This window comes from Mustela erminea, chromosome 5 (assembly GCF_009829155.1).
Source record: "Mustela erminea isolate mMusErm1 chromosome 5, mMusErm1.Pri, whole genome shotgun sequence".
NCBI lineage: Eukaryota > Metazoa > Chordata > Mammalia > Carnivora > Mustelidae > Mustela > Mustela erminea.
The window spans coordinates 116,978,345-116,993,277 of NC_045618.1; the positions used below are offsets into that span (position 1 = coordinate 116,978,345).

The 14,933-nt window shown below is 52.1% G+C and overlaps 1 protein-coding gene across 5 annotated transcripts in view; it reads right to left on the reverse strand.

The window, feature by feature from the left end:
- Positions 1–14,933, reverse strand: part of SLC24A4 (solute carrier family 24 member 4) — a 180,509-nt gene that overhangs the window by 39,702 nt on the left and 125,874 nt on the right. For 4 of the 5 annotated variants that reach the window (XR_004286066.1, XM_032344630.1, XM_032344628.1 and 1 more), the window contains 5 exons: positions 13,819–13,844; positions 12,027–12,080; positions 10,339–10,481; positions 5,511–5,680; positions 1,001–1,205 (listed from right to left, as the gene is read on the reverse strand). Coding sequence is in view for 4 of the 5 variants with exons in the window: in XM_032344630.1 (XP_032200521.1) it covers positions 1,001–1,205; positions 5,511–5,680; positions 10,339–10,481; positions 12,027–12,080; positions 13,819–13,844 (598 nt within the window). In the remaining variant the exon portion in view is untranslated. The remainder of the gene's footprint in view (positions 1–1,000; positions 1,206–5,510; positions 5,681–10,338; positions 10,482–12,026; positions 12,081–13,818; positions 13,845–14,933) is intronic. The other variant, XM_032344629.1, reaches the window with a different exon arrangement.

A 14,933-nucleotide genomic window follows, 5' to 3' on the forward strand; every position in this document is an offset into this window, starting at 1 on the left:
GGGGGAGACACACAAGGGCAAAAAAAAAAAAAAAAAAAAAATATATATATATATATATATATATATATAATATTTCACTCTGCCTGCCTCTCTGCCTACTTGTGATCTCTCTCACTCTCCATCAAATAAATAAAGAAAATCTTAAAAAAAAAAAAGGGGGTGGCACCTGGGTGGCTCAGTGCATTAAGCCTCTGCCTTCGGTGCAGGTCATGATCTCAGGGTCCTGGCTTGCATCGGGCTCCCTGCTCAGCAGGGAGTCTGTCCCCCCCCACCCACCGCCTGCCTCTCTGCCTACTTGTGATCTCTCTCTGTCACATAAATAAATAAAATCTTTAAAAATAAATTTCAAACAGCATTGTTAGGGAAGGCCACCCCCAAGAAGGTGACATTTAAGCAGGGATCTGAAGCAGGGGAGAGAGCAAGCCCTATGGCCCATGGGGGAAAGTGCATTCCAGCAATAGGCAAGTGCAAAGGTCCTGAGGCAGGGCATACAAGTGTGTTCTAAGGAAAGGAAGTGGGCCAGTGTGGCTGGAGGAGAGGGTGAATGAAGGAGAAGAGCAGAAGTTGAGGTCAGCAAGGAGCTGGCAGTCAGAGGTCACTAAGCTTCAGAGGTCACACTCCAGTGAGATGGAGGAAGCTGAGGGCTTATGTACAGGTAGGAGATGTTGTCAAATGGAGAAGGTGTAACTGTCTGTGGGTAATTTCTGGCCTTAGAATATCCTGTCAGTGAATGTTGGGTGGGAGAATCAAACCAGGTCTGTGAAAATAACAGTGGTGGTTGCTTTTTTTTACTACAAAAGAAAGACCAGTTGCCCTGGGCATTTAAATGCAGTCACTAGGGGTTACTGGGGTTCCCTACGTCTCTAGCTGACCTGCTGTCTGGCACATGCCAGTGACCTAATGTCAACCCATCGCACAGCCTTCCCCAGCCCTTGTGGGTCCAGGTCTATGACCTGAAGACCTCAGCTTAGCCCGAGGGCCCCGTGCCCCTAGAACTCACCGGGCATGGAGAAGGGGGACAGGAAGGCAGACTCAAGTGGCTCCGGCTCTGGAGGAGGCGGCGGCGGTGGGGGCTGCGGCTCCTGTTCCCGTGGCGGGTCGCTGGGGTTTTCCACGGGAACATTCCCATTTTCAATGTTTTCGTGTCTCCCGTTCTGAAGTGGCTTGCTGTTGGCACCGTTTGCTGAGTTGATCAGTCTCTGCCGCTGTGTGGACAGGAGGCAAGTCAGATGCCAAGACATGGGACGAAGTGTTCCATGGTGGTTTGTTCCTTACAGACGCATAGCCCTGAATGGCTTCTGGAATGCCATCCCTGTGCTCCCTGAGAAATGGCCCAAGAACCTCGGGCTCCATCTCAGTTTGCTCGTTTCCGGGTGGACTGATACTGGGAAAGCCTTTGGGGCCTGGAGAGAACGTGGGCCTCCCCTTCTTAATGCCAACCAGACCACCTAGCCCCTGACTCTGGAAGACAGTGACCATTCCAGGTCCTTCACTGGACATTTATAAGCTGCCTGAAGATAGCCACAGGAAACGTCCCACATCATTTTTGAAAAAATGTTTAATTTTTTTCAGGTCTGTTGTGCAAAAAGACACTCAAATGAAGCATATAGCTCAATGATGTTCTCCATCAAGGTGTGGACCATTTCCAGCCCCACAGAAGAGTCCCTCAGGCACCTCCCTGGTTTATATGCCCCTTCTCTCCAGAGGTAACCAAGGTAACTGCTATTCTGACTTTTATAAACATCAGTTTGCTTCTCCTGAACTTGAACTTCATATAAATGGATTCAAATAATTCGTATTATTCTATGTGTGGCTTCTTTCACTCAATATCTGTAAAATTCATTTGTGGTGTTGCCTGACTGAGTAGCTATTTTTCATGGCTGTCGACTATTCCACTGTATGAATAACCCATGATGCATTGCGCAGTTTCCCTTCTTTTGTTCTTATGTTCTTATGAAGAACATGGCTATGAACATTAGTGCACCAGTCTTTTTCTGGACAAAATGGACTTGTTTCTTTCGTGTATTTGGGAGTGCGATTTCTGGGTCACACAGTACCTGCATGCTGAATCACGTCATACTCGTATCAGCAATGCATTATAATTTCCTTTGTGTCCTGTTCTGGTAAGCACTTGACCCTGGCAGCCCTTTCCATGTGAACCATTCTGGTGGGTGTATGATGGTATCCAGCCATGGCTCGGCATTTCCCCACTGACCAACGGTGCTGAGCACCTTACTGGGTCGCTGGCCACTGGGATGGTCTCCGCTGTCACGGTGCTTTGCCATGTCTAATGGGTAAGTCCTGAACCAAACTGTCCCCTTCCCGGCCCCATCTTGTAGTGACTGACAAAGGCTGCCTCCCTTCCACACGCGGAAGCTAATCTTCCTCACCAATTCCATGGGCTTCTAGAAACCAGGGAAAGGCAGAAGCCACGTTTCTAGAAATCAACAGGTTTCCATTTTCCTTTGCCTTTGCCCAGCTCGCATTCATTTGGTTCTGATTTTAAATACCTGTGTGTCAGCCTGAGTTAGGCCTTGGAGCTAAGGACTGTCACACAATGGACAAATATAGACCCCTCCCAATTCTTTGCTAGGAGACTAAGAATGTGTGAATGTGTCCCCAAGGCACTATTCTTTCTACCTGTGTGTCCAATGCCTATCCTCATGGTTACCTGGAAGTTAAAACATCATTATTAAAATACATGTTATTTCTCTTTAAAAACAATAAAAACAAAGGAACTGACCCTTTAACTGCCTTCATGTTGGTTTTAGGTAGGGACTCCTAAATCATGAAGCCTAGGGTGGGATGAAAATTTTAAAATTCTTTTTTTACAAGTGTGTTCACAACACTTAGCCTACCAAAAGAGCAAAGAGATCTGTGTCTGAGACAAAAGTTCAGAGGTGGAGTCATAATAGTTTGCTACCCAAGTAGCAAACCTAAGTACTATTAAATGACAGGTGATTCCTATATTTAAACAAAGAACCTGGTTATGCAAGGACAGAATTGTAAGGAGGGAGGCATGACTTAATGGCAACATGAATGGTAGCAATGGAAAGGGGTCATGATTCTAGCTTAATAGGAAACAACAGAGCATTGTACCTAGAAAAATATCTAAAGTTACCTGAGGTTGTATTAAAAGAGGCATAGATTATAACACAAAGGAGGTGATGGATCCACATGCTGAGAGACAAGCTGGAAGATGGTAATGACAAGAACCCTGTTGCATCAGGGAGGATGGGAGGTTCTAAGGATATTTCAGTTCAAGGAGAAAATCAGGGGGTAGAGATGTTCAAAGAGTTACCACTTGGAAGAGGCAATTATAAGCAACTCAAGCAGGGGCTGAACATTATAGAGGGAATAAAGATATAGAAAGAAGGGGGGTGCCTGGGTGGCTCAGTGGGTTAAGCTGCTGCCTTCGACTCAGGTCATGAACCCGGGGTATGGGATCCAGTCCCGCATCGGGCTCCTTGTTCAGGCAAGGAACCTGCTTCTCTCGCTGTCTCTGCCTGCCTCTCTGCCTGCTTGTGTGTACTCACTTGCTCTCTCTCTCTGGCAAATAAATAAAATCTTAAAAAAAAAAAAAAGATATAGAAAGAAGGGTCTGAGAAGGTGGACTCACTGACCCCTGATAATCTATGCAGTCCTAGTTTTGCAGTCTAGATGCAAATTTGGGTGGGAATTCCTGTTCTGTGCTCATACTAGCTGTGTGGCTTTGGGCAAATTACTTTGCCTCTCTGAGAAACTGGAAATCTCATCATCTGTTGCAGAAGGTCATTAAGAGGTAAGATATCCTGCACCTGGCTAGGCCTCAGCAGTCGAATGGATCAGCTCAGAAGGACTAGCACCCAGGTGTGAGATGCATGGAAACTGAAGGTGGGGGAGATTCGGAGCACCTCGGCAATTCACTGCAGGGGCTCTGGGTGAGGACAGCCAGGTGCAGCCTTGGAGTGAAGGAAAACCCCTGCACGCCCTCTCCCATACACCTGTGCCCCCCCCCCCCAAACCCCTCTCAGCTGCTCTGTCCTCTCCAGTGAACAAACAAGGACATCCGTACCACAAGCACTAGGCTCTGACACGGCTTAATTGCGGCTTTGCAAACACCTCTAACATTTTGGAATTAAAATGACTGAACATTCTAATGAGACCCAGGGTCTTAAGAAACAACTTTGAAACAACTGGGTATTTGGGTGTTTTTTTTTCCTCCCCCCACTCCCATTCTCTGATGAAATTACCCCAAGACACAGCTTTGCTCCCACGCACAGTTTATCGGTTGTGTGCCACTGAACTTTTTAGTGCTGTTAGCATCTTCCCAAACATTCTCATGAAGAGAAACAGAGGCCCAGGAAGATCAAACCAGTTAGTGGCTAATGTGAGATTAAAAGCCCATCTCCTCTCCCAAGCCTGGCCGCTCTGTATCCCTGTGCTCCCTGCCAGGGCACTCAATCCCAGCCTGGTGGTGGAGGGGTGGGGGAGGACACAAGGTCTTCCCAGCAGCCTAAAACATCTGGGGTGGGTGACCATCAATATTTTACTAGCTCCTCAAAACCCCAATGATTTCCCTGGTGGGTCTACCATGAGAAAGCTACTATGAACCCACATCCTTCAGAGCTGTCCTCACCCCCTTCAGTGGGTACAATTATGCTCATGAAAGAGAACCAGGATTCAGTAAAATTTCACCAATTCCTATTTAACTGACCTGGGTCAAAAAGATTCAGAATGACGCAACATTTGCAGTGTTTCTCTTTCTTTCCATATCTTCCACAGGGAAGACGTATTATACAAAAAAGCAGAAATGTTCAAAATATAGAACTTTTCAGCCCTGGGCGATATCATTTCTGCATACCTCTGACGTGCTAACCACGGATTATTAGTTCTCAAATTTCCAAGCTCTCTGAGAACTACCTGGGTGTGAGGGTAAGGACTTCAAACTCCCATATGCACATATTGTGGCAAAGCCTGGAAGAAAGTTGGAAAGCCATTAGAGTGGGGGCATCTTTGCTATAGTTTCTGGACAGGAAATAGCACTAAAACTGCTTTTTCCCCAAGTGAGAAAGAGGGCACAAACTTCAAGCAGAACAGGAGGGTGCAGAGTGGAAGGGAAGTGCTCAGGGGTAAGTGACCTCCGCCAGTGTTCTTGGTTTTCTCCTAGAGTTGTCTGTCTGTAGAGAACAAGTGTGTGCTCAACCTTTTTTTTGTACTAAAGAACACTTTAAAGAAACAAGCCATACTTCCAGCTGGCCTTTCTCCACTTAACTTTCCTTTAGTGCCTGACAAAAGTCTTAGTGGCACATCTCAGAAACTGTACTTGATTGCTGCCTGCCTTGTGCCACACTTCTGGAGAGGATCGTGTGCTGCCTGCTGGTAACGTTTGGGCCTCCTTCCATAGCAGGGACAGCAATAAAGGCCAGCCTGGCTGAGGATATCCTGGTGGCTCAGCACCAGCCCGTGGCTTCAAAGCCCAGCAACACACCCGAGGCCACTCGCTCTCAGTGCCCTTGACACAGACTGACCTCATTAATTATGATCCTGCTGGCCATCCGCAGTCGGGTCCTGGGCCCAAACTTGTTGGTGATCATGATGCGTAAGCCCGCCTCCGGGAAGCTGAACTTGGGAGGACTGGAGCTCATGACCTCGTCCACCATCACCACTGGGTTTTTGCTGTACTGAGGCTCCTCCTTCACTATATTGAGCACAACAGCATGATTAGTGCTGAGATCTCCCTTGGGAATGACACCCCAGCACTAGGCTGGCTGACCTGCCCTCACGTGGCAGACCACGTGGTCTGAGCAGCTGCCGGGGACTGCCTGCCAACTGGGAGTGTGAGCCGAGGCCCCAGGGTCCCATGCTACAGGATGCCTCAAGAGCAAACGCTTCATGTCTAGCCCCTCCGCCGGGTGATGCCCCTCTCTTTGGGGTTCGTCTTGACTAAGGCCTCTCAGTTCCTTGTCTGCACCTCACTGGGGGGCCCGACTATAATTCAGACAGGGTCCCTAGCCCATGACGGCGAGGGGACCTTTCTTCCCCTCTGTCGACAGAGGCTCAGATAAAACTCTGGAAATTGACAAGGGCCCTCCAAGATGGAAAATGCTAGAAAGCACCAGACAGCATGGGCTCTCAGCTTCCTGTCAGGCCACCTGCTCCGTTTGAACAACCATCTCCACCTGGTGGAGAAGGATAGAGGCCTGGCAGTGAGGGCGAGGATGAGGACCACAGGGGCTGGACGAGGCAAGAGAGACCCCAGAGACAAGCCTGCTCGCTAAGGGCTGCTGGCCACGTCCCACGTCTCCGATAAAACACACGCCCTCCAGCAGGGAGGCCACAGTCTCTGACCCTTTGCTTCCTACCTCCCCCTCGACCCCCATCACCCCCAGAGGCTGAAGAGTAAGTGTCTCCAGGCCTCACGCCTCTTCCTTGCCACCTTCACAGGCTCCCTCAGGGCTGGCCTCCCGGGGGGATCTGACATGTAACTCCGGAGCCCTGGGGAGGCCAGGAATGGAACTGCTCAGGAACACAGCACACAGAAGCAGGTGGTTTTTCCCTCTGGGGAGACTGTCGGAGCGGGTAGGCCTGTCCCTCTACACGGGTCATCGGCTCCTGGAGAGCGGCCTTTCCCGGCAGGAGTAGCCAAGAGCACACCCTCGAGCGTTAATGGCACCGCCATGAGCAAATGCACACCCGACACGCACACCCTCACCAAACAAGCAGCAAGGCTCAGCAGACAGGAGGCGTGGAGGTTAGAAATGAAGCCAGGAGGACCCCGCATGTGTTGGGACAGACGCTAACCTCTAAGGAGGTGTGCGCGGGAGGTCCGGGTTTGTTTTGTAAAGCCTGTGTTACCGCGTGGGTGAAAGCAGATTACTTACAGTTCAGAAGAGAAGAGTTACGGAGACAAAGGCCAACAGAGATTGCCAGAGGTGATTAGCGTGCGGTGGGCGCAGAGAGCCTGGGGCAGCATTCTTGATGGTGGCCAAGATGCCAGGGGGTTATTTGAAGGAGGAGTTAGTAGAGGGGTTCCTGCTACAGGGGGCTTCAGTGCTCAGGGCTTTGGGAAGGGCCCCTCTCCCGGCCGATTTCTATGGCTCTGGCCCACTTGGAGGAGCAGGACCCCTCTCTGCTGAGAGCCTGAACCACTCCCTCCTAGGGACGAGACCTGCCGAACCACTCGCAGGCTCCAGGCTCTGTCCTATCTGTAGAATCAGCCCTGACATGGGCATCCCCTGGGGGACCCCCGGGATCAGAAGGAGGGAGCCTCTGGAGCATCAGTTCATTGAAGCAAAAGCTGTGATAACTGGCTTCCCCACTGTGGGGGGGTGGGGGGGTAGGGGTGGGGTGGGGGATAGGGAGGACTCTTGTCGTGGTGTTGTCACCAAATGACAGCAGGAGGTGATACGGCCGAGCCGAGGGGGGCTGCCCAGAAAATCACTCCATCAGAGAATGTCTTTCTGGCAGTTCTTCAGCCCCAGGCCAGGTGTCTGCCTCCTTTCTCAATGCTGGAAGCCCAAGTCGGATCCAGGGCCAGGGCAGCCTAGAAAGTTCCACCGTGAGCCTAGCGGTTAGCCCCAGGAGCCCTGGCTGTGAGGCTGTGGCAACCAGCAGAGAAGGGGGACTCCTTCAGCAGCTAGAAATGGGGACGGGGGGTACCCTCCTCCTCTGCCCTGGGGACCTTTTCTTGGACCTTTCTCTGCTTTCTTGAGCAGAACTGAAGCGTCATGTGAAAAATTTCTAAGAGTTTTAGAAAAACCTGAACATCTGAACGAAGAACAGAGCAGGAAGATATTGTGTTCTGCCACCCCTCAAAATAAGAAAAAAAAAAAAGCCCCAGAAGATTTGGTAAAAAGAACCTCATGACCTTTAAAGAACATTTAAGTACATAAAGGCATTTTACAAGAGTGGTAGTAACAAGTCCAAGTCCAAACACCTGGGAAGGGGTCGGGTTGAACAGTTGGACTTGGCACAGGGAAAACACCAAAACTGGTAACAGGAAAAACCAGAGCTGTGTGTGCCTGTGAGCTCTTGACAGAATCCACCAGGCAGCAGTCCTGGGCTTTCTCGGGTGGGTGAGTAGATGGGGACCTGCCCGTAGGCCAAGGAGTAGGGAGGGGGAGCTCTGCCTGAGAAAGACTGGTGACAACTACACCATTAAGAAAAGCAAACTCATGGGCGCCTGGGTGGCTCAGTGGGTTAAAGCCTCTGCCTTTGGCTCAGGTCACGATCCCGGGGTCCTGGGATCGAGTCCCGCATCGGACTCTCTGCTCAGCAGGGAGCCTGCTTCCCCCACCCCCAGCCTGCCTCTCTGCCTACTTGTGACTCTCTCTCTGTCAAATAAGTAAATAAAATTAAAAAAAAAAAAAAAAAGAAAGGCAACCCCCTGAGGCCCCCTTCTCAGTCCCTGTAGGGTTCCTGCAAACACCTTCCTTCTGCCTCGGTCTGTTTCTTGGGGGACGGTGCCCTGCGGTGACTTACACACTGGGTCCTCCACCAGCCTGGGCTATGAAATCCTGAAGGCTCCATCTCTGGGACTACCCTGTCTCAGTTTTCAGCCCTGCAGCCTCCCCCTGCCTCCCCTGACCCCTGTCCAGACCTCTCTGTCTCCTTGGCCTTTATCCAAATGCCTCCTCCTTGATGAAACTTGGAGGGAGGCCCATCTGCCTCCTTTTCCTATGTTGGGGGGGAGGGGCAGCCCTGTGTCTAATCTTCCAATTTTCTAGACATTTTCCCAGACTTAGATATTTGGGGGAAAATAAGAGACTTGTAGGGGAGGTCCTACTGTCCTGGGTGTCAAAGGAATGGAGACAGTGGCAGGACAGAGCCTTAGGAGAGGCCCCACATGGGCTGTGGCTATTCTGCAAGTAAGAGATGCTTCCCATGGGACACTAGGGAGGGGCCTCCTGCACGGGCCACGCAGGTGGTAGGGAGCTCTCAGGGCTGGCACCTGAGGAATGAATGACCACCACCACCAAAGATTCCTTGGAATCTTTCTTCTTTGCTATGAAGGTCCTGTGGGCCCTGGAGCACTAATCTCGGTGTACAAGGCTGGCTAGGAATCAGCCTCTGTCCTGAGACACTGTGCTCAGGGATTTGCAGTTGGGACCTCGGGCCCGCTCTGTCTGTGGAGCTAAAATGCAGCAGCCACATCCGTCCCTCCCCTCTGCGGAGGTTGTCCTGGAAACCGGCTCTCTCCTGGGGGAGGCTGCCGGGCATTTTGGCGACAGGACACATGGCTACAGCTTCAAGCTCTCCAGGCCTCCCCTCTCTGACCATCAGGGACCAGTGGCGTCTGGCAGCCGGGCCGTAACCATGACTACACTGATCCTCCCCCAACCCCAGTGGGCTTCTTCCTTTTGGAAGGGCTTCTTTCTTTCCATATGGAGACATTCATTCCTCCGTCAAGCACCTGTGACAGGTGCCTCCATTGGGCGGTTGCCTGAGATGGGACAGAACAAACTTGCCGGACATCCAGGGCTTGGAGCCCCTACTCAGATCTGCCCCACTAGTGAAGACTAGTGAGGGGCCAAGGAGGACAGATTTCAGCCCCCACACGTCCCAGACATGAGCAAACCAGCCCCCGAGACCACCGGGGCTGTCACAGACCCCATGAAGGAGTGAAAGTGGCCTGAAAGAGGACATGGCTCACCTGGGGCCACGGGGAACATGGAATAAAGACCCTCACGTGGCCTGTCCACCTGTCATGCTGGTGAAGAAGGCCTTTACCAACCCCGTGGTGGGACTGGAGATGCCAGGCTCATCTGTTTTTCCATAATCCTCATTACAGAAACCTGTTCAGGCCTTACCACTCCCTGGGGGCCCAGAACTCCAGACAAGGGGGCCGCCCCTGGGGTCGGGGCTCCCAGGCAGGGCTCTCTGGGGCCGGTCTGGCTGTTCCTGCTCGGCTCTGTGGCTGCCCTCCCAGGCCTTGCCGTTCCTCTGGGTGACGAGACAGAGATCTCTCTAGAACAGAGTTCTCCACCTGAACTGGGCCTGGGATGTGAGAAATCACAGGGAGACCTGAGCCTGCTTTGCCACCCCAAGTCCTCTGCCTCCTGCCACTGGCCTTTTCCGAGGGTCAGACAGGTAATTTGCTGCATTTCACAGAAGCCCAGCAGGCCTGGAACCTTCCTCAGGAGGCTTGGGGGAAAGTCCCCTGGGCACGACTGTTGGCTCTCTTCATCCTTCTCCCCTTTACGCAAACACAAGTCTGAGCCGCATCTCCTTGTTTAGGGCCTTAGTACCAAAGGTAAGAGAGTGACAATTTAGGTGGGGTGTGTGTGTGTGCAAGAGAGAGAACGGGCGATGGTTTCAGTGACACAGCATGGGCCGCTCCTGTCTGCTCAGCCTTACCTCGCCCCAGCAACGGCATGGAGGGATCGTCAGAGCTACTATCACAATAATCATTACCATCCTCCAGCTCGCTGTTGACGGTATTGCCATTGGCAATGGTCTTTTGTTTGATGGTGAAAAAGGCCTGCATCTTCACATTGTACCTGGAAGTTAAGGCAGGAGGTCAGAGCCCCAGAGAAATGCCTGGCACCCCACCCCCACCCCATGCACACACAGTCAGAAGGCCCTGGGAGTGGCCTGTGGAGGCGGCAGGGGGAATGGAGGGCGCTTAGCGGAGCTGACAGTCCCCTGGCAGGACCCCGAGAACATCGTGCTGTCAGAGGCCTGCCCCACTGGGCTATTAGTGGCTTCCCTGGGCAGGGGGTGAGGAGGGGGGCATAAGGAACCTCTGGTCCAAGAGCATGACCCATGTCTACTCATGCCTGTCCCAAGCCTATCCTAATAGAGGAAGTTCAGGCCAGTGTCAAAGGCAGGCTCGAAGGAAGTGTCACCAGGTAGGTCTTCCCTCCCACAGCCATGAGTCCTTTTCCCATGGGCTGCCCGGCAGTCCAGCTCGCACCCCTCACAGCCAGGCAAACCCCCCAGAGAAGATGTCATCTCCGGCTCGGACCCCAGGCCGCCCACCTCACTGGAAGGTGCTCAGAGAGCGAGTGGTTCATGTGACGACAAGCCTCCCGCACTCGGACAGGTGATCACCCATTTGCACAAAATACCATAAACATCTGATATAAATGTGGGGACTCAGAGTCTCCTACAGTGTTGCTTTTAACTCTTTCTGGGGATGTGGACAAGACGACAAAACCTGAAGGGGACTCAGCTCACAGAGAGGTTGTTTTTTAAAATGTGGAAAAATCTGCTATTTTAACTCTTTTTCGTTTTTAAGTGTCTAACTTGTTGGCACTAATCACAGTCCCAGGACGTGTTGGGTGACTGTCAGCATAATTTACTTCGGGTTGCAGCATCCCAAACGAGTCTGTGTCCGTTCATCAGTTAACCAGTAACCACCCCCACACCCCTGGTAATCTCTAACCTACTAGCTCTATGTATTGGGCTCTCCAGAGTCCCTTACCCAAGTGGAATCAACTGTCTTTGTCCTTTTGTGACTGGCTGCTTTCCCTTAGCACGTTTACAAGGCTCATCCCAGTCTGATGTCCCTGCCTTGTTAGGGCTGAATGATATTCCTCGCTAGTACTTTTGAGATCACGCTGAGCCAGGCGGTTTCCGGAGGCGGCAAGCGAGCCCAACCCTGACCCAGGGTCTGAACCTTCTTTCCTGAGTGGCGTGCCCTGAAGTTGCACCAGGCTGAGGCCCTGACAGGTGGCACTGTACAAAGCCTGGTGTGAAAGCCGGACAGCCTGGCTCTTTGAGAAGAGGGGATTTACAGTGACAGTGAGAAAGGGTGGTGCCCCAGGGTAGCAAGGAGCCCCCCAGGAAAGAGTTCTTGCTGGCCACCTGTCTTTGAACAGCCCCATCCTCTACCCACCAGCCCAAGTCCCCTGGTCCAGGTGTGGACAGGAGCCCCCAAACAGTGTCTGAGCCCCCCAGTGGGTACCCCCAGAGAACCGGAGCTGGCTGGAAGTGGCTGGAAGGTCTGTCCTCAGTTTTGTCTGGGCTCTAATGAAAGGCTAGAGCAGGAAGCGGAACAAGGCGTCAGACTGCCCAGCAGGGAGAAGAGAAAAGCTACTTACTTCATGATCAGAATGTAAAACGCATACAAGATGATGAGAACCAGGCCTTCCCACCTCAAAGAGAGAAGAGAGATTGTGGTTAGGACAGGGTGCCTGTGGCCGTGGGGTCTGGGACTGACAGCGAGGCCCTGGCGGAGCAGGGCAGAAGGTCCTTTGACCCTCCCCAGCCCTAGCCCTGGCAAACAGGGGCGCCACCCTAGGCTGTGGCCAGCTGCCATCTGAAGCCCTCTTGGGGACAGAGAAGGTGAGGGTGGGTTCTTCTCAGCGATGGGGGTCCACGGGGATCAGGTAGCATTTCCACGGGTATCCAGAAAATGGAGGGACCAGGGCTGCCCCATCCCAGGACCCACAGACGGGAGCAGCCTGGAGTCATACCCACTTGGTCCTATGAGACCTGTGCGTTCACCGTAGATTCTGGCTGGGGACCAGAAAGGCTGTGGGTACAGGTGGGGAGGGGCCTGGACAACTGCAGAGAGAAAGGGGCGGGCACAGGAGCCCGCAGGGCGGGGTTCCGGAGGGGCGCAGGGGCGGGGCCTTCCTGGGACGCTTACCCCACTGCCCAGCAGGTGCAGCGCCCAAACCCACCTGCGCACGGGCACCACAAGCCTCTGAGGAGCCACCCAGCTTAATCTGTCTGGTTATCTGACAAATGCGTCCTGAAGGCCTACTATGCGCCAAGCATGAGCTACGGTTGTTTTCGGGAACTCTCCCTCTGCTGGCAGAGTCTGCAGCCCAGCAGAGCTGCGGTGAGATGGCGAAGACCCCACTGCCGCCACCCCCAGTTCATCTAGGAGGAGACTCTGGATGTGGAGTGGCTGCCTGGCTCACCGGGTGGGTTAAGGGCCAGGTGCGGACCGAGAGCAGGTTTCTCTGGGCCCAGAGCCCTCGGCTGCTCATGTCCTCAGCGGACTGAGCACAGTCCCACAGAAAGACACTGATGGGATGCCACTTTGAATCACCGTCATGAAGAGAACGTCTCTATGGCTTATGGACATATAACACTGACACAGTGAAAACGCCAGCCTTTCAAGTTTCTGCTTTATGTATCTTAATTAAGGCATCATTTCCTACCTGGAGGTCACTAAGGTGAGTTCCTACATTTTATTCTGTTTACCTTTGCTTTTTACAGTAAGATCTATATTGCTTTTTAAAAATATTTTATTTATTTGAGAAAGAGAGAGAGAACGAGCATGAGAGGGGGCAGAGGGAGAGGGAGAAGCAGACTCCCTGCTCAGTAGGTAGCCCAACCTGGGGCTTCATCCCTGGACCCTGAGATCATGACCTGAGCTGGAGGCCGATGCTTAACCAACTGAGCTACAAGGGGCCCCTACAGTGAGATCTTTAATTCACCTGGATTCTCCTCTTGCATAAGGTGTGAAGAAGGGATCTGATGTTATTTCGTTCTGCATAGCTCCCTAGTTTCCGCAGCAGGATCTGAGACTCTCTCCCTAACTCACTGCCTGTTGTGACACCTGTCATATCCCCCAGCCAAGAAATGGGCCCATGACTGGGTTCTTGGTTCCACAGTCCATTTTGGCCCGTGCCAAAATGCCGTACCGTTTTCATTATTTTAGCTTTATAATATGTTTCATTTGGCAGAGCAGGAACACTGAGGGAAACAATCTTTGTCGCTCTGAAAGTATAAAGACGTGATTGTTTAGAATGATGCCTTTTTACTTTCCCAAGGGCATAAGCTCACGTCTGTAGTAGTAATCTCAAGAAAGATTCAACACACCCAACAAGGAAGGATAAGAACAAAAAAATGAATAATAAGCAAACATTTAAAACTTACCACACAATTTCTTCATCGTATATGAACTGGAAAGCAAAAGAAACAAAGGATGGGGGGCATTATTTATTCCAAAAGAGCACACATAGACCCTTAAACACTCGGAGCTCACCCACACTGCCTTGTTATTTTGACACAAAGCTGGGCTCCTCTCTCCATCTCTGGGTTTCTCAGCTGCAGGTGACCTTTCCTTGGATGAAACCCCTCCCCGCAGATGCTAGCATGTGTTAGCGTGGCCTCCTGAGAGAAATGGCCTGCATTTCATTACACTGCAAGTCACAGGTGGCACCAGCCTGGCGGGGGTCTGCCATCAATAAGGGGACAGACTTGCTGAAATCAACACCCTGAAAAACTGAAAAGACCCCTACCTGTCTGTCTCCCTACAATTCCTACCTGTCTATGATACCCGTGTATGTGGAAGGGAAGGGATATTATTTTCCTTTTTTTTTTTTTAAGTATTTATTTGAGAGAGAGAGAGAGTGAAAGCAGGAGCCGGGGGGGAGGGGCAGAGAGCGAGGGAGAAGAAGACTCCTTGCAGAGCAGGGAGCACGACATGGGACTCTATTCCAGGACCCTGGGATCATGACCTGAGCTGAAGGCAGATGCTTAACCAACTGAGCCACCCAGGTGCTCCAAGGGATATTATTTTCTTAAAAAGAGAGAAACCTCTTTGGCGATTCTAAGAGCAAAGGACCCACTTGTACCATTTGAAGGGAGCCCCAAGCTGATGGTGAGGGTGACATGGTTTCTGCAGAGGGCACAGACATTGCCCCACAACCCCACCCAGCATCTCAGACACAGGCACAGATGAACAATGCCCCTGAGGTCCAGGGAAGGAGTCCTGGGACCACCCCAGTCAGGCCCAGTGTGGATGGGAATTTGGAAGGGCTGCACCCACCCACTGACCTTGGAGCACAAAGAGGCCCTGCACAGAATGTGGGGAGAAGCCAGGGACCCACAGTGCTCCACCGTCCTGGCTGGCACGGCAGTCAGCACACCGGAGCTGCCATGGGGAGGCCGCTTCTGAGAGGGGGTGGTCATCCTGACCGAGCATCCCTGTGAGGCTCCCCAAGCTCCAGGCTCTGAGGAAGTGGCACTGAACAGAGCAGTGCCCAGCA